Source organism: Erinaceus europaeus, chromosome 4 (assembly GCF_950295315.1).
Source record: "Erinaceus europaeus chromosome 4, mEriEur2.1, whole genome shotgun sequence".
Classification (NCBI taxonomy): Eukaryota; Metazoa; Chordata; class Mammalia; order Eulipotyphla; family Erinaceidae; genus Erinaceus; species Erinaceus europaeus.
The window spans coordinates 56,573,309-56,591,631 of record NC_080165.1 but is presented as its reverse complement, the minus strand read 5'-3'; the positions used below and the strand labels follow the sequence as shown (position 1 = coordinate 56,591,631).

General features: G+C 47.7%; 3 protein-coding genes across 3 annotated transcripts; 1 reads left to right on the top strand and 2 right to left on the bottom strand.

The window, feature by feature from the left end:
• Positions 1-697: 697 nt before the first annotated feature.
• On the bottom strand, positions 698-1,976 carry PFDN6 (prefoldin subunit 6). Its single transcript, XM_060189590.1, has 4 exons — positions 1,664-1,976; positions 1,382-1,452; positions 1,176-1,300; positions 698-930 (listed from the first exon to the last, which is right to left on the bottom strand). Exons 1-4 carry the CDS (start codon positions 1,725-1,727, stop codon positions 801-803), a joined length of 390 nt encoding a protein of 129 aa, XP_060045573.1. The 5' UTR covers positions 1,728-1,976; the 3' UTR covers positions 698-800.
• A 328-nt stretch (positions 1,977-2,304) lies between these two features.
• WDR46 (WD repeat domain 46) lies at positions 2,305-13,447 on the top strand. Its single transcript, XM_007527429.3, has 15 exons — positions 2,305-2,464; positions 2,564-2,776; positions 2,877-2,957; positions 3,059-3,171; positions 3,289-3,376; positions 3,606-3,667; positions 4,571-4,675; positions 4,759-4,909; positions 7,367-7,502; positions 7,687-7,786; positions 12,069-12,382; positions 12,530-12,624; positions 12,741-12,836; positions 12,959-13,072; positions 13,178-13,447. Exons 1-15 carry the CDS (start codon positions 2,399-2,401, stop codon positions 13,283-13,285), a joined length of 1,842 nt encoding a protein of 613 aa, XP_007527491.1. The 5' UTR covers positions 2,305-2,398; the 3' UTR covers positions 13,286-13,447.
• A 265-nt stretch (positions 13,448-13,712) lies between these two features.
• On the bottom strand, positions 13,713-15,491 carry B3GALT4 (beta-1,3-galactosyltransferase 4). Its single transcript, XM_007527428.3, has one exon. It carries the CDS (start codon positions 15,119-15,121, stop codon positions 13,973-13,975), a length of 1,149 nt encoding a protein of 382 aa, XP_007527490.1. The 5' UTR covers positions 15,122-15,491; the 3' UTR covers positions 13,713-13,972.
• Positions 15,492-18,323: the final 2,832 nt, after the last annotated feature.

The following is an 18,323-nucleotide window of genomic DNA, read 5'->3' as shown; positions in this document are numbered from 1 at the left end:
GGAGAGATTATACTTGGGATATGTGATGCCAGGGATCAAACTAAGGATTTCATGCTTGCAAGTCCAAAGTTCTAAGTACCTCCTCTATTTTTTATCCTGGGATCACAAGCTATGGACTTGTGAATTTTTCTACTGAACTGGCATTCCCAACCAACTGTTGTCTAGTAAACATGACATGCCCCCCCTTGATGGGATAAGAGTTAAAGGTTGTATATAGGCAAGGTTTGAGGGACCAGAAAGATTCCTTACTGGGTAGGGTGTGTGTTTTGCTATGCACCTTCTCTAAATCTGGGGAAGTTCTGATGTATCCCTCTGAATGAAAAAGCAGTGTGGAGTGGTGAAATCATCCAAGGTGAAACTGCATGTATGAGGCCAGGCTCCACAAATAAAACAGTTACTGGGGCAGGGAGTGAGGGGTGTTCCTGGTAGAGCACACGTTACCATGCATGAACTCAGGTTCAAGCCCCAGTCCCTACCTACAGGGGGAAGCTTCACAAGTGGTGGAGCAGTACTGTAAATGTCTTTCCCCAGATGTCCCCATCTCTTTCAATTTCTCCCCCTATTTACACACACTCATCCCTCCACAGAGTAGATTCCAATTACTTGAATTTGGAACTAAGGTAGTAATGTAGGTGACATGTATGCATACATTGCAGAAGCACCTAGGGGAATGAATGGGGAGTTATGACAACAGAAGTGGCTGGTCAGAAAACAGCCAGTTGTTTCCATACTTTTATTAGCTACAGTATAGACCCTAGAGCTGCCTCATTCCCTCACCTGCCCTTCCCCCTACCACCAGGTCAGGCCTTCCCAGGAGCCCCTGCCTTTGCAGCCTGGGCCCGCTGAAACTCCTGCTGCAGTTGAGCAAGGGTCTCCCTCTGCTGTTCTGATTGCCTCTCGAGGTCCCGGAGTTGAGATTCATATCGCTTACTGAAAGAGACAGGAGCAAGAGAGAGAAATATGGAAAAATTAGTGGGGCTTAGCATTGAAGGTGGTGATGAGCAGACAGGGAAAACCCAAGATCTAGGAGAGGGAGGTTGAGAGAAGGGGCGTGAAGAGGGTAATGCTTGGGTGAAGCAGATGTTTGGAGGACAAATCTGGGAAGCTATTTACAATGGTTCCTCCACACTTCTCCAAGGTGTCAAGCGTGTAAGGTTGAAGGAACAAAGCCTCACATTTCTGCTGTGATGTAGTCCAGCCTCTTCCCCACTGTGGCTCGAGCCTCCCCCAGCTCCTGTTTGACTAACACTGGGCCCAGAAGTTTGAAGACCACATTGGACCCATCCAGCAGGGCCAGTTCCTGGTGGAAAGGCGGGACAAACACGATCAGAATCATCAGCAGTAAACGTCTCTCCGGAGCCCTCAAATTGCAGTCTCTCACCTCCTTCACGATATTATTTTCTGTTAGTTGTGCTTCAAGCTTCTGCCGCCCTGACATGGATTTACTCAAGTCTGGGGAGTAGGGGGGAGAAAAGACTTACGATTAGAGACAGCAAATATGCCACCATCCTAGTCGGAAGAAAACAGGACCAAGGGAAGAATCAACGATGGGGGCAGCGGATTAGCGGTGGGGAAGAAGCACGGGTGGGGCAGACAACATCTTGCTTGACACGGGTCTGGACTGTAAGTAATGTGACTAGAGCAGGTTACCCTGCTCGCTTACCTTTCTGTAGCTGTTGGTATTTCTCCACTTCTCCCTGTAGCTTTTTCTGGATCAGTTCAGCCATGGCGGGGACGAATGCCTGCGGTGAGCCGGAGAAGGGCAAGGGGGTCTCACACTCTGAAAGACCCACGAGCTCTCCGCTCTGGCCTGTGGAAAGGACAGCGCTCTTCAGAGGTGGCCTCAAGAGACACTGCTGCCTCTCCGAGTCCGGGATATCAACTCTATCTCGACCCCAGCGAGTGGAGGGGCCACAGGAGACCCCGAAGCCCTCAACCGAAGCTCTTCCTACTCACGTTCTCCCTACAGTATTCATGAACCCGGAAGTAAATAGAGAACGCTGGGAAAAGACGGTATTGGGAGCTACCCTTTAGTGCATCCTGGGAATAGTAGTTCTAGCCATTCAATGCACTTATTCTGTTAAAAAAGAGACTGGACTCGGAAGGTCTTAGGCTAAATGTGAAGGGAAAGCTGGAAAAAGACACGGCACCATTATTCTAGCCTTTTCTTGGATTTGCCTTTCTTTGACCACTCTGACAAAGACCGCTGCTCGGGAGGGCGAGCCCAAAATCAGCCACGCCCCTCAATGGAGAACTTGCCCTCATTCAAGATGGCGCCTTGAAGGCTTCAGATGTAGTACCTGCTGATTGGATGACGACCAGAGGACTTCCGAGAGGCTCCTATCGGGTGTGGGACAGCTGAGAGCACTTTGCACGTGTGGTTGTTCGCGTGAGCTCGATGGAGACTGCCCCCAAGCCGGGCAAGAATGTTCCGCCTAAGAAGAACAAACTTAAGACCAAGAAGGTAGAGATCTCCGTGGGGTAGCAGGGACGTTTATGGCTGCAGGGTTGGAGGGACGGGTGGCCGGGCAGCCAAGCATCAGGGCTACTGCTCTGCCCGTAGAAACCACGGCGCTACTGGGAAGACGTGGCCACTCCGACGGCTGCCGGGACCTCTCCAGAGCCCCCTCCTAACAAGAAAAGGAAGCGAGAGGTTCGCCCCGAGAGGCCAAAGAATACTCGTATCCCAAAGAAGTCCTGGAACTCCAAGAAGCGCCAGGTCCAGAGGAAATCCCGAGAACACAGGAATCCGGCGCCTCAGGGGACCTTGTCTGGGGTGAGCCTGAGATGGTGGAGCAAGTCTCTTTGTGCTTTGGAGGGTGCAAGGGATGGACTCAACTTGAGCCTTTTTGCTAATCGCCTCCTCCCTGCCTCAGGCTCAGGATCCATTTCCAGGCCCCGCCCCCATCCCTGTAGAGGCGGCCCGGAAGTTTCGGCGGATTGACAAATCCAAAAAGGTGAGGACACTAGCCAGAGTGGGGAGTGGCTCAGTCATCTCTCCGGTGACACTCACATATGCTGATTTTTCTCGTACTCATCCTTTACCAATAACGGTTAGTTTCCAGACTGTAAGCCCCAAACCCAGAGCAGACTTGAGGTGGCTGAAGCTGAGGAAGAAGTAGTAAGTGTCAAAGCTGCGCGTTCTGAGCTGCTGCTTGCTGAAGAACCTGGGTAAGTGAACCCAAAAGTGTGCTCCCTTCCCAGCGGTATGGAATCCTCCTTTCTCAGTGTATGTTAGTACCTCCATTTCATTTTAGGGAGTTTAACTATAACCTAACACTCTCACAGGTTTTTAGAAGGAGAAGATGGGGAGGACACGGCAAAGATACGACAGGCTGACATTGTGGAGGCTGTGGACATTGCAAGTGCAGCCAAGGTTAGTCTAATGATGGGAATGGACCAGTGGGTTTGGTGATTCAGGGTAAGAAGGAGGTGAGGATTAGAAGAAAGAATAACTGTAGGGAATCTGTTTTTACTACTCTACCTCTCCCCCACCATCCCTGTCTCAGTCTCTTATCCTCTATCTTTAAAAAGAAAAATAAATAGTAATAAAAACGAATAACTGTAGGGACTCAATTCTTTCTTTTTTTTTTCTTTCTCCCCAGCACTTTGACTTGAACTTGCGGCAGTTTGGGCCATATAGGCTGAATTACTCTCGAACTGGGAGGTAAGGCTGAATTTCAGTGACACTGGAAAAACAAAAAGACTTATTAACGAGAGAGAACACATACATTCTGTCACATGTGATGCTAATGATCATACTTAGAATCTCATGTTAGCAGGTGCAATGCTGTAGTCACTATGCCACCTCCCCTGTTACTCCAGTGTTTTTTTAACTAGAATGTGAGTGTATCTTTTTTAAAATATTTATTTATTCCCTTTTGTTGCCCTTTTTTTTTAATTGTTGTAGTTGTTATTGATGTTGTTGGATAGGACAGAGAAATGGAGAGAGGAGGGGAGACAGAGAGGGGGAGAGAAAGATAGACACCTGCAGACCTACTTCACTGCTTGTGAAGTGACTCCCCTGCAGGTGGGGAGCCAGGGGCTTGAACTGGGATCCTTATGCCAGTCCTTGTGCTTTGCGCCACCTGCGCTTAACCTGCTGCACTACCACCCAACTCCCAATGTGAATGTATCTTTAACTTGAGCTATGCTAGTTGTTGATGTGATGCTTTATGATTTTGCTGGCATGTGAAGGAGAGCGTGTATAGCTATGTCTTTTTTTTTTTCCCTTTTTGTTGCCCTTGTTGTTTGTCTTTGTTGTTATTATTGCTGTCGTTGTTGGATAGGACAGAGAGAAATCAAGAGAGGAGGGAAGACAGAGTAGGGGAGAGAAAGATAAACACCTGCTTCACCGCCTGTGAATCGACCTCCCTGCAGGTGGGGAGCCGGGGGCTCAAACCGGGATCCTGATGCCGGTCCGTGTGTTTTCTGCCATGTGTGCTTAACCCACTGCACCACCACCCAGCTCCCAGCTATGTCTTTCCATGTGGAGAGGCACTACAGATCTCAAGTGGTCTGAGGATAATTCTCCTGCATTGACCCCCTTTCTGTTCCCTACTTCCAACAGACACCTGACTCTTGGAGGACGCAGGGGTCATGTGGCTGCCCTTGACTGGATCACAAAGAAGCTCATGTGTGAGATCAATGTCATGGAGGCAGTTCGAGACATCCGGTCAGTGGGTGAGATAGCCCATCACTGATGAATGACAGCCCTTGACACCCTTTCTCATTAAAGCACTCCTCCCCTCTTCCCAGGTTTCTGCATTCAGAGGCACTGCTTGCTGTTGCTCAGAACCGATGGCTTCACATCTATGACAACCAGGGCATTGAGCTTCACTGCATCCGCCGCTGTGACCGCATCACGAGGCTTGAGTTCCTGCCTTTCCACTTCCTCCTGGCCACAGCTGTGAGTGACAGGGACTGGATGGCACCTTCTGAGAAGATCTCTCCTTCAGGATAAGAAGAGGAAAAGAGGATGGGACAGTCATGTTTCTTTCTCCCTTTCTCTCCCTCTCCCTATTCCTCCCTCTTTCTATTTTATTCAGTAGGCCAGAGAGAAATTGAGAGGGGGGGGAGATAGAGGAGAGAGAAAGGTAGACACGGACTGTAGGAGAGAAAGGGGATATGGACTGTAGTGCAACAGGTTAAGCTCATGTAGTATGAAGTCAAGGATCCTAGTTTGAGCCCCAGGGTCCCCACCTATAGGGGAGTCACTTCACAATTGGTGAAGCAGGTCTTCAGGTGTCTATCTTTCTCCCCTCCCCCCCAATCCTCCCTGTCCTATCGACTAAAATGGAAAAAAAGAGTCTCCAGGAGAATTGGATTCTTGTGATAGTACCAACCCCCAGCAATAACCCTGGAGGTAAAAAACAAACAAACAAAAACCATTTGGGGAGGGTGGGTGGGTGGTAGCATGATGTTTATGCAAAGAGACTCTCATGCCTGAGGCTCTGAAGTCCCAGGTTCAGTCTCCCGCACCACCATAAACCAGAGCTGAGCAGTGCTCTGGTTAGAAATAGAGGGGGGAGTCAGGCGCAGTGGGTTAAGTGCACTTGGCTCAAAGTGCAAGGACCGGCTTAAGGATCCTGGTTCCAACCCCCAGCTTCCCACCTGCAGGGGAGTCACTTCACAGGCAGTGAAGCAGATCTGCAGGTTTCTGTCTTTCTCTCTCCCTGTCTTCCCCTCCTCTCTCCATTTCTCTCTGTCCTATCCAACAACATAACAATAATAACTACAACAATAAAAAAACAAAGGCAACAAAAAGGAATAAATAAATAAATATTAAAAAAAAAAGAAAGTAAGAGGGAGTTTGAGGATCCCAGTTCAAGCCCCCAGCTTCCCACCTGCAGGGGAGTCACTTCACAAGTGGTAAAGCAGGTCTGCAGGTGTCTGTCTCTCTCTCTCCCCCTCTCTGTCTTCCCCTCCTCTCTCCATTTCTCTCTGTCCTATCCAATAATGACAACATCAATAACAACAATAATAACTACAGCAATAAAACAACAAGGGCAACAAAGGGGCAAATAAATATTTTAAAAAGAAAGAATAACAGGCACCTGCACACCTGCTTATGAAGCTTCCCTCTTGCAGGTGGGGAACAGGGGCTTGAACCTAGTCCTTGCTCTGGTCCTTATGAATAGCACTATGTGTGCTTATCTTGGTGTGCCACCTAGCAGCCCCCTCTTTATTATCATTATTATTTATATTTATTTTCCCTTTTGTTGCCCTTTTTATTGTTGTGGTTATTACTGTTGTAGTTATTGATACCGTCATTGTTAGATAGGACAGAGAGAAATGGAGAGAGGGGGAGAGAAAGATAGACAGCTGCAGATCTATTTCACCGCTTGTGAAGTGACTCCTCTGCAGGTAGGGAGCTGGGGGCTCAAACTTGGATCTTTACACCAGTCCTTGCATTTTGTGCCATGTGTGCTTAACCTGCTGTGCTCCTGCCCGACTCCTGATATCTTTTTTTTAACCTCCAGAGTTATTGTTGGAACTTGGTGCCAACACTATGAATCCACTGTTCCTGGCAGCTTTTTTTTTTTTTTTCCATTTTATCAACAGAAATTGAGAAAAGAAAGGGAGAGAAAGATAGGCAGGTGTCATGAAGTGTCCCCCCCTGCAGGTGGGGAGCTAGGGGCTTTAACCTGGATCCTTACATGGGTCCTTGTCTTTGTAATATGTACGTTTAACTGGGTGCACCGCTGCTTGGTCCTCTTTTTTTTTTTTTTAAGTTTATTTATTCATGAGAAACATAGGAGGAGAGAGAGAAAGAACCAGACATCAGGGGAGTCGGGCAGTGGTGCAGCAGGTTTAGCGCACGTGGCGCAAATCGCCAGGACCTGCGTAAGGATCCCAGTTCGAGCCCCCGGCTCCCCACCTGCAGGGGAATCGCTTCACAAGCGGTAAAGCAGGTCTGCAGGTGTCTGTCTTTCTCTCCTCCTCTCTGTCTTCCCCTTCTCTCTCCATTTCTCTCTGTCCTATCCAACAACAACGACATTAATAACCACAACAATGTTAAAGGAAAATAAATAAATAAAGAAAGAAAGAAAGAACCAGACATCACACTGGTACATATGCTGCTGGGGACTGAACTCAGGACCTCATGCTTGAGAGTCCAGTGCTTTATCCACTGCACCACCTCCTGGACCACGGTCCTCTCTTTATTTTTTGGTTATCACCATGGCTTTGCTTCTCTAGACTGACTTTTATCAGATAGGAGAAAGACAGGGAGAGAGAGACATCACTAAAGCTTTCCCCAGTGCCATGGGGGATGGACTCACCTCAGTCATGTGTGTACTGAAAGAGACACTCCCAGGTGAGCTATTTCACCTGCCTAGAAATTGAGTTTCGTTTTCTCTCATAGTCAGAGACAGGATTCCTGACCTACCTGGACGTGTCTGTTGGGAAGATCGTGACAGCACTGAATGCCCGCGCTGGAAGGCTTGATGTCATGACTCAGAACCCCTATAATGCTGTCATTCATCTTGGACACAGCAATGGTTGGTCCCTGGTTCAACTTTGATTCTCTGACTGTCCTGGTCTGCTGCTTTTCTATATTTGTATTTCACAAGTTCCTTAAAATTGTCTTTTATCTCCCTTTTTGTTATCTGAGTCCCTTAATTTCTCAGGCTTAGTTACTGCAGTGCCCCACTGGTAACTTAAACCCTTTCCTCTGACCTCCAGGTACTGTGTCTTTATGGAGTCCAGCCATGAAGGAGCCTCTGGTAAAGATTCTCTGTCACCGTGGTGGTGTCCGGTCTGTAGCAGTAGATTCTACAGGCACGTAAGTCACTTGTTTGAGAACAGGTGTTGGCAGTCACTGCTGAACAGAAAGTTGTGGAAGACAATGTACTTTTTTAAAAGATTTTTTTTTCTTGTATTTTTTAAAATTTATTTATATGGGAGAGAGAGAGAGAGAGCCAGAACATCCATCTGGAGAGAGAACCACAGCATTAAACTCTGGACCTCATGTTTTTGAGTCCAAAGATGTAGCCACTGCTACACTTCCCAGGCTGTAGTTGATAGTCTTTGCTTGTTTATCTTAAAAATTGTTTTTGTTAATTTTATTATGATAGAGGTAGAAAGAAATAGGACTAGAGAGTGGGAAAGAGAAATACTTGCAGCCTGCTTCACTGCTCATGAAGCTCCCCACTCTGCAGGTGGCAACTGGGGACTCAAACCTGGGTCTTCAAGCATGGTAATTTGTGCATTTTACCAGCTGTGTCACTGCTCAACCCTGTTTGTTTATATTTTTTTAATATTTATTTTATTCCCTTTTGTTGCCCTTGTTGTTTTGTTGTTAATGTCGTCATTATTGGATAGGACAGAGAGAAATGGAGAGAGGAGGGGAAGATAGAGAGGGGAGAGGAAGACAGACACCTAAAGACCTGCTTCACCGCCTATGAATTGACTCCCTTGCAGGTGGGGAGCCAGGGGCTCGAACCGAAATCCTTTCACTGGTCCTTGGGCTTGTGCCACCTGTGCTAACCCACTGTGCCACTGCCCAGACTCCCCGTTTGTTTGTCTTTTAACCAGAGCACTGCTCAGCTCTGGTTTATGATTGAACCTGGGACTTTGGCGCCTCAGGCATGAGAGTCTCTTTGTATTACCATTGTGTCCCGCCCAGTCAATGACTTTTTAAAAAGACTTTATTAATGAGAAGATAGGAGGAGGGAGAAAAAGAACCAGATATCATTCTGGTACATATGCTATTGGGGACAGAACTTGGGACCTCACACTTGAGAGTCTAGTGCTTTATCCATGGCACCACATTCCAGACCAGGCACTGCGAATCCACTGCTCCTGTAGGCCATTTTTTCCCTTTTGTTGCCCTTCCTTGTTGTTTATCACCACAAAATTCCTGTAGAGCCAAATAGTTAATATTGTTAAAGTGAATAGTGTTGTGTAGGCACTGAAATATTAAATATTAAGTGGCTACAGAAATGGCTCAACTGGTAGTCTTGGGCTCTCAAGCCTAAGGTTCCCTGTTCAGTCCTCAGCACTACATGTGTCAGACTGTGCTTGGGCTTGTTTCTCTCCTCTGTTTCATTTGAAATTCTCTCTCCTGTGTTATCAATAACATAAAGAAAAGATAACAAAAAATAAATTACAGAATTTTAAAAGATTTATTTATGTATTAATACCAGAGAAAGAGAATGAGAGAGGTGTGGACTGGGAGGTGGCATAGCAGAGGAAGCACTGGATTCTCAAGCATGAGGTCCTGAGTTCAATCCCCAGCAGCACATGTACCAGAGTAATATCTGGTTCTTTCTCTCCTCCTATCTTTCTTATTAACAAATAAATAAAATCTAAAAAAAAAATTAAAAAAAAAAAAGAATGAGAGAGGAAGAGAGAAAACCAGAGCAAATGCTAGCACATACAGTGCTGACAGTCAAACTTGTGACTTAATGCTTTTAAGTTAAACTGTTGAGGGGCTGAGTGGTGGCACAACAGGTAAAGTAACACCTAACAGTGACCTGGGCTCAAGACCCTAGTCTCTACCTACAGGGGGAAAGCTTTATGAACAATGAAGCAGTGCTGTAGATGTCTCATTCTCTCTCCTTGCTCCCCCTTTCCTTTCCTTACCTATCCTTCTCCCCCCCAAAAAAAAAAAAAAAGGAAAGGAAAAATAAAGGAAAACTAAAATGGCTGCTGGGAGTGATGGATTCACTGTGCAGGCACTGAGCCCCAGCAATAACCTTGGTAGCAGAAAAGGAAATCACAATTCCAAAGCCTTCTGTAATGCCACTGGGGACTGGACTTCAGCCTGGGTTACATGCATAGCAAAGTAGCATACTATCAAAAGTGAATTTAAAAATTTATTTCTTTATTTATTCCCTTTAGTTGCCCTTGTTGTTTTATTATTGTAGTTGTTATTGTTGATGTCTTTGTTGTTGGATAGGACAGAGAGAAATAGAGAGAGGAGGGGAAGACAGAGAGGGGGAGAGAAAGATAGACACCTGCAGGTGGGGAGCCAGGGGCTGGAACCGGGATCCTTACACCGGTCCTTGCGCTTTGCGCCACATGCGCTTAACCCACTGCACCACCGCCCGACCCCGTTTTATTCTTTTTTTTTTTTTTTTTGTAATTTTTATTTATTTTCCCTTTTGTTACCCTTGTTGTCTTTTTTTTATTGTTGTTGTAGTTATTATTGTTGTTGTTACTGATGTTGTCGTTGTTGGATAGGACAGAGAGAAATGGAGAGAGGAGGGGAAGACAGAGAGAGGGAGAGAAAGACAGACACCTGCAGACCTGCTTCACCACCTGTGAAGCGACTCCCCTGCAGGTGGGGAGCCGGGGGCTCGAACCGGGATCCTCACGCAGGTCCTTGTACTTTGCGCCACCTGTGCTTAACCCACCGCGCTACCGCCAGGCTCCCCGTTTTATTCATTTTTAAACCAGAGTACTATTAAGCTCTGGTAGTGCCAGGGATTAAACTTGAGATCTTGGCATCTAAGGCATAAAGTCTTGCTTAATCATTATGCATTGTGCTATCTCCCCAGCTCTGTGTTCCATATTTCTTTTTTTATTTTCCTTGTTTCCAGATAGAGGGTGCGAGATAAAGGAGGCACATCATAGTACTATTTCTGCTTGTGAAACTTCCCCATTGTATAGTTTCTTATGTGGTGGCCAGGGACTTGAGCCCAGACCCTCACACATGGTAAAGTACATTTTACTAGGCAAGCTACCTCCCAGCCCTTTACCACAATTTAAAATAAAAAAGTACAGGGACTGGGGACTTTCATGCCCAATGATCCACATGCCCCAGGTGCCACCATATGCCAGACCTGAGCAGTATTCAGGTTTCGTGTGTGTGTGTATTTTTTAATGGGGTTGGGCATTGGTGCACATAGTAAAGAGTACATGTTATGTTCGCCAGGCTGTGACACAGCTGGTTAAGCAAACACATTACAGTGCACACGGACCCAGTAGGGTTCAAGCTCTTGTTTCGCTCCTGCTTGGGGGAAAGCTATGTTACAATGCAGAAGGACCCCAAGTTCAAGCCCTCAGCCCTACTAGTAGCAGGAAAGTTTCACAAGCCACGAAGGAATGCTACAGGTATCTTTTTCTGTTTTCCCCATCTCTCTCACTTTCTTGTCTCTCCAATTAATAACATTTTAAAAATAATAATAAAGGGGGCCAAGTGGTGGCGTACCTGGTTAAGTACACATTACAGCCTTTAAGCCCTTGGTCCCGTCCTGCCAGTAGGGGAAGCTCCACAAGTGGTGGAGCAGGGCTTCTTCTCCCTCTCTCCCTTCCTTCTTGATTTCTGTCTCTCTCCAGTAAGTAAATAAATGAAAATCTTAAGAAAAAAAGTACAGGGGGTTGGGTGGTAGCACAGCGGGTTAAGCGCAGGTGGCGCAAAGCTCAAGGATTGGCGTAAGGATCCTGGTTCGAGCCCCCAGCTCCCCACCTGCAGGGGAGTCGCTTCACAGGCAGTGAAGCAGGTCTGTAGGTGTCTATCTTTCTCTCCGTTTCTCTGTCTTCCCCTCCTCTTTCCATTTCTCTCTGTCCTATCCAACAACAACCAACATCAACAACTACAACAGGAGTAGGGCGGTGGTGCAGCAGGTTAAGCACAGGTGGCGCAGAGTGCAAGGACCTGCTTAAGGATCCTGGTTCAAGCCCCGGCTCCCTACTTGCAGGAGAATTGCTTCACAAGCAGTGAAGCAGGTCTGCAGGTGTCTATCTTTCTCTCCCCCTCTCTCTTCCCGTCCTCTTTCCATTTCTCTCTGTCCTGTCCAACAATAGTGGCATCAATAACAGCAACAACTACAACAACAAAACAAGGGCAACAAAAGGGTATAAATAAATATTTAAAAAATAATAACTACAACAACAGTAATAAACAAGGGCAACAAAAGGGAAAATAAATAATTAAAAAAATTTTTAAAAAAAAGTACAGTTGGGTTACATCTCAGCTAGAGGATGCCTGTGGAGTGTTTGTGATGGTAGTGATTACTGTCATTGTCCGTCTTTCTCTCCCCAACCAGACTTGATGCCTGGACTTTGCCACAGGCCTGCTCAGCCCCCACTACAGATTTATTGATTCCCGTTTCCTCCAGGTACATGGCCACCTCTGGCTTGGACCACCAGATAAAGATCTTTGACCTTCGAGGAACATTCCAGCCTCTGAGCACTCGGACCTTGCCCCAGGGAGCAGGGCACCTTGCCTTCTCTCAGCGGGGACTGCTGGCTGCTGGAATGGGCGATGTGATCAACATATGGGCAGGGCAGGGCAAGGCCAGTCCACCCTCTCTGGAGCAGCCCTACCTTACACACCACCTTTCAGGCAATGTGCACGGCCTTCAGTTCTGCCCCTTTGAAGATGTGCTCGGGGTGGGGCACAGTGGGGGCTTCACCAGCATGCTGGTCCCTGGTGAGTGGGCCAAGAGAGTGTTATCAAAGTGAATTCTGGCCAAAAGTTAAGAATGCACCAAGACATCCAAGAACAAAGGGCTTGGACAGGTCTGGGACTGCTGGACTGGGTTCCTATTAATCGTTCCCTGTGCCTCCCTCCCTCTAGGGGCTGCTGAGCCCAACTTTGATGGCCTAGAGAGTAACCCATACAGGAGCAAGAAGCAGCGCCAGGAATGGGAGGTGAAGGCCTTACTGGAGAAGGTGAGGACTGGCTTATATAGTTTGAGATTGGGGAAAGCTCTCCTTGCCAGTGGTCTTGGGAAGAGTAGGATTCAGTGGCATTCCTGATTTCATTCCTGTTCCTCTGGCATCTCTAGGTACCTGCAGAACTCATCTGTCTTGATCCACGAGCCCTGGCAGAGGTTGATGTTATCTCTTTGGAGCAGCAAAAGAAGGAACGGATAGAAAGGCTGGTATGGAGCAGACAGCCAAGAGCACCCAAGGCTAATTTCTCCCTGCTAATGTACCTTAAGTGTGATACAGTCAGTAGGTGCTGCTAGGCTATTAAAGATTTCACTTCTGTACCCTCCCTCAGGGATATGATCCCAAGGCCAAGGTTCCCTTCCAGCCAAAACCAAAACAGAAAGGCCGCAGCTCGACGGCAAGCTTAGTGAAGAGGAAGAGGAAAGTCATGGATGAGGAACATAGGGTAAATGCTTATTTTGGGGGAGTGGGACAGGCCTTTCACAGGTTGTATCTGTGCCTTTGGCCTTGCCTTTCTGCCACTTCTTACCTTGCCTGTTTCCCCACTCAGGACAAAGTCCGACAAAACCTTAAGCAGCAGCAACGGCAGCAGCAAAAACAAGACAAGGACAAACCCACTGGAGCCCGGCCATCAGCCCTGGACAGATTTGTACGCTGAGCTAGTTCCACAGGGTACTATGGGTGATAAATTCTACCTAAGATCACCTATGAGAAAATGATCTTTTTCCCTAGATGGGGGGAGGCATTGTGCTTCTTCCTCAACTGGCATGGACAGCTGGGGTTGGGTTGACATTAAAGAGCAAGATTTTTTTGGGGGGAATGTGTGGATGATTCTTGTCTCCTCCCTTTCCTAGTCTGTGGTTAACTCAAGGAGCCAAGGAGTCATGCTCATGCCTCTACCCCCACCCCATATCTCATGGTTGCTGTGGCCTTAGTCTTGCTCTTTATGGGTTTCCCTCCTTGGGAGTCTGTCCTTTCTCCCCTACATCCCTAGAGTTGTCCTCATCTAGCTGGGTGTGGCAGTCTTTAGACTCCCAAGATTTGTGTTCTGGGACTTCTGGCTAGGACCACACTGCACTCAGAGGTAGAAAGACAAGTTTATTGAGGAGTTTGTGCCCCTTCTGCCATAACGGAGGGAACAAGCCCATTGTTTGTTATTTCCTCTTCCTGATGATCATCTTTGGGGCTGGCTGGTCCTTAGGTTTCTCCTGTATGCTTCAGTCTTTGGTAACAGCCAGAGCAGTCAGTCTAGAGAACCTGATCAGCTGCAGCCAGTGAGCCCTGCCCTTGGGTCTGGGAGGGACAGTGATGGGGGTGCTGGGTGCATCTCCATTCCTCAAGCCTCTCAGCTTTGAAACCAGGCATTTATCCGACACCGTGCAATGCCCAGTATTCCCTGGAGCCATGTGCAGAAGGGTTTAGTCCTTCCTCCCTCAGTGCCTCCCAGTAACTTCCAGACTTCCTGCATCTTCCAGGGGTCCAACCTGTGGGAGGTCAGCAGGAATTTTCCATAGCAGCACCGGTCTAGAGGATAGTGGGTGGCACCAGCTAACCTGACACAATGAGTTGGGCTGAGGCCTCCTCTTCTGGCACTTATCCCTACAAAGACGTCCTCCAGTGGTAGAGGGGGAGCCCGGCTGGCTACTTTCAGGATGAGTTGCACAGCAGAAGCTGACAGCACATACCCTGTGCCAGAGGCATAGGGTGGAAAGGACCCCCAGCTGAGAGGCCACTGTTCCTCTGATATATGGTGCTTGCCCCCTGGTGTTCGAGAGGGGTGCACCTGCCAGTGCAACCGGCCCAGATACAGGAGAGGCACCTGTCGGCTCCCCAAGGTGGACTTTCCTTCCTGCTGTCTGTTTTCAACCCCAGCTTCTCTCTGGGGATCTATGCCCTTCTCCCATTGCTCCCAACGGCCCCCTCTTCGGATCAGCTCTGCCACCAGCTCCGGGACGTTGACAAACACATCATCGTCGGTCTTGAGGACATAGCGAGCCATGGGGCAGTACTTATCTGCCCAGTTCAGCCCGCTGAGGGTCTTGAGAGTAAGGTTGCGATAGGAGTCCTGGAAGGCAGCCTGCAAAATATCCCCTTTAGCTGCAGACTCCCGTTCCAGCTGCTTCTGGGAACTCTGGTCGGAATAAGTTCCATGGGGCTCTCCCAACAGAAAGAGAGTCTGCACCCTGAGCCCTCGGGCAGCACGCACCCCTCCCCACGAGGCCCGGATAGCATTTCTTTGGTTCAGGTGTTCCGTGGCGGAGCACACCAGGATGAGCAGGAAGGTCGGGGCACCAGGAGGAGTGCAGGCATCCTCATTGGGTATCAAGAGGCGGGGCAAGGCCAGGGGCGGCCCTGGGGAGGCCGGGGCAGGAAGCAGGGAGGCTAGCGAGAGGCTCAGCAGCTCCTCACCGATGCCGGAGGGCCCGAAGAGAGTCCAGACGATCGCAAGCAGCAGGGTGGCCAAGAGAAGGCGCCGGAAAAGGCTGAGCGGCATGGTGGGGCGCAGTGTGGCTCAGACTGAGAGGATCTGGCGGAAGCAAGTGCGGGGTTGGAGGGTGGAGGGCCCAGGTTCCTGTCGCCGGTGCTGGCTGGGTGGAGCGCGCCCCCAGCCTCGGGAAGATTACCTCTTCACAGCTTCTTCGCCCCAGAGCTCGTCTCCGAAGCTCGGTGGGTCCGGCTTTATCCGCTGCCCAACCCCAGCCCCAGAGCTCCATGCCTGACAGATCGTGAGTGTCCCGCGGCCCCTCCCCCGGAGCCGAGGCCCGCCCTTCTCGGAAACCGGAAGTCTTTCCGAAGCGGGGACTGGCTGAAGTGCAAGTGCTTCCCCCAGAGACGGGGCGGGAGCTCAAGTGGAGCAGTGAGCGGTGGCCATAGGGAACCCGCAGCGCTCTGGCTTTCCCGCCCAACCACACAGGCGCCCCACCTTCCTGCTATGTTCTTCCGGATCTATAGATCAACATTCTCCCGCCTTTTTTTTGATTTTTACAAAGAACCAGACCACCACACACGTGTTCCCAGGCATGGAACTCAGGACCTCATCATATCTAGTCGAATGCACCATGTCCTGGAACCTTCATTCTTAACGCCCAGCTGGGTAGTCAGTTACCAGAGCTAGCTGCAAGTGGCTACTGACTACCTTATCCCTCCATACCATGCAGCACAGCTCCGTGAGATTTGGCTGTCTGGAAACCAGCATAGGCTCCCTTTTTTTTTTTTTTAAGTGTTTATTTATTCATGAGAAAGATAGGCAGAGAGAAAGAACCAGACATCACTCTGGTACATGTGCTGCCAGGGATTGAACTTGGGACCTCATGGTTGAGAATCCAGCACTTTATCTACTGTGCCACCTCCCAGGCCACAACTTGGGCTCCCTCTTAAGTTAGCATGTAGGGTGGCTGAGAAAATAAGTCAAGTATAACATTAGGCTTTCTTGCTGGATGGAGGTCTCCAGGTTCCATTCCCAGAAGTGATTTTGCTTACCCCCTCCTCTGCCCTCATGTGAAACAAAAAGCTTTAAAAAAGGCATGTTTTCGTGGTCCGGGAGATGGCACAGTGGATAAAGCATTGGATTCTCAACCATGAGGTCCCGAGTTCGATCCCGAGCAGCACATGTACCAGAGCGATGTCTGGTTCTTTCTCTCCTCCTTTCTCATGAATAAATAAATTATTTTTAAAAATTATATAAAAAAAGGCATGTTTTCAGATGACATGATAGTATATACATAGAAAAAACTAAGGAATCCAGCAAGATGGCAGTACAGTAAGGTGTCAGGCTACAAAATTAACATTCAAAAGTCGGTGGCAGGAGTCAGGCGGTAGTGCAGCAGATTAAGCACATGTAGCGCAAAGCACTAGGACCGGCCTAAGGATCCCGGTTCCAGTCCCCAGCTCCCCACCTGCAGGGGAGTCACTTCACAAGTGGTTAAGCAGGTGTCTATCTTTCTCTCCCTCCCCTGTCTTCTCCTCCTCTATTTCTCTCTGTCCTGTCCGACAACAACAACAATAATAACAAAGGCAACAAAAGGGAATAACCACAATGAGACTACAACAAGGGCAACAAAAGGGGGAAAAATGGCTTCCAGGAGCGGTGGATTCATGGTGCAGGCACAGAGCCCAGCAATAACCCCGGCTCCCTACCTGCAGCGGAGTCGCTTCACAAGCGGTGAAGCAGGTCTGCAGGTGTCTTTCTCTCCCCCCCTTTCCATTTTTTAAATTTTTTTTTGTTGTTGGGGAATTAATGTTTTACATTCAACAGTAAATACAATAGTTTGTACATGCATAACATTAGTTTCCCATATAACAATACAACCCCCACTAGGTCCTCTGTCATCCTTCTTGAATCTGTATTCTCCCTACCCACCCACCCACCCGAGTCTTTTACTTTGGTGCAATACGCCAATTCCAGTTCAGGTTCTACTTGTGTTTTCTCTTCTGATCTTGTTTTTCTACTTCTGCCTGAGAGTGAGATCATCCCATATTCATCCTTGTTTCTGACCTCTTTCCATTTCTCTCTGTCCTATCCAACATCGACGACATCAATAACAACAATAAGTACAACAATAAAACAAGGATAACAAAGGGGAATAAATAAGTAAATAATTTTTTTAAAAGTCAGTGGCATTCCTCTATGCAAGCACTAAGTTAGAAGTTGTTGAAATCCAGCAATCAATTCCTTTTACTATAGCAACAAAAACAATAAAATATCTAGGAATAAACCTAACCAAAGAAGTGAAAGACTTGTATACTGAAAATTATGAGTCACTACTCAAGGAAATTGAAAAACACAAAAAAGTGGAACGATATTCCATGTGCATGGGTTGGAAGAATTAACATCATCAAAATGGATATACTACCCAGAGCCATCTACAAATTTAAGCTATCCCTATCAAGATCCCAACCACATTTTTTAGGAGAATAGAAAAAATGCTACAAATGTTTATCTGGAACCAGAAAAGAACTAGAATTGCCAAAACAATCTTCAGAAGAAAGAACAGAACCGGAGGCATCACACTCCCAGATCTCAAATTGTATTATAGGGCTGTTGTCATCAAAACTGCTTGGTACAAAAAAAAAGCTTCTGCACAGCTAAAGAAACCACTACCCAAACCAAGAGACCCCTCACAGAATGGGAAAAGATCTTTACATGCCATATATCAGACGAGGCTAATAACCAGAATATATAGAGCTTGCCAAACTCAACAAGAAAACAACCCCCTCCAAAAATGGGGAGAGGGCATGAACAGAATATTCACCACAGAGGAGATCCAAAGGCATGAAAAAATGCTCCAAGTCTTTGTCAGAGAAATGCAAATAAAGACAACAGCGAGATACTTCACTCCTCTTAAGAAATATACATCAGGAAAGGTAACAGCAGCAAATGCTGGAGAGGTTCTGGGGTCAAAGGAGCCCTCCTACACTGCTCGTGGGAATGTAAACTGATCCAACCTCTGTAGAGAACAGTCTGGATAACTCTCAGGCTAGAAATGGACCTACCCTATGATCCTGCAATTCCTCTCCTGGGGATACATCCTAAGGAACCCAACACACCCATCCAAATAGATCTATGTACACATATGTTCTTGGCAGCACAATTTTATTTCTTTATCGGGGAATTAATGTTTTACATTCAACAATAAATACAATAGTTTGTACATGCATAACATTCCCCAGTTTCCCATTTAACAATACAACCCCCA

Bases quoted from the DNA above. Each gene is read 5' to 3' on its own strand.
- PFDN6 (XM_060189590.1), bottom strand. From the start codon at position 1,727: ATGGCTGAACTGATCCAGAAAAAGCTACAGGGAGAAGTGGAGAAATAC. The intron at 1,453-1,663 runs GTAAGCGAGCAG...CCTACTCCCCAG, and splicing joins ATACCAACAGCTACAGAAAG to ACTTGAGTAAATCCATGTCA. The intron at 931-1,175 runs GTGAGGCTTTGT...TGTCTCTTTCAG, and splicing joins GACTACATCACAGCAGAAAT to TAAGCGATATGAATCTCAAC.
- WDR46 (XM_007527429.3), top strand. From the start codon at position 2,399: ATGGAGACTGCCCCCAAGCCGGGCAAGAATGTTCCGCCTAAGAAGAAC. The intron at 2,958-3,058 runs GTGAGGACACTA...AATAACGGTTAG, and splicing joins GGATTGACAAATCCAAAAAG to TTTCCAGACTGTAAGCCCCA. The intron at 3,377-3,605 runs GTTAGTCTAATG...CTTTCTCCCCAG, and splicing joins ACATTGCAAGTGCAGCCAAG to CACTTTGACTTGAACTTGCG.
- B3GALT4 (XM_007527428.3), bottom strand. From the start codon at position 15,121: ATGCCGCTCAGCCTTTTCCGGCGCCTTCTCTTGGCCACCCTGCTGCTT.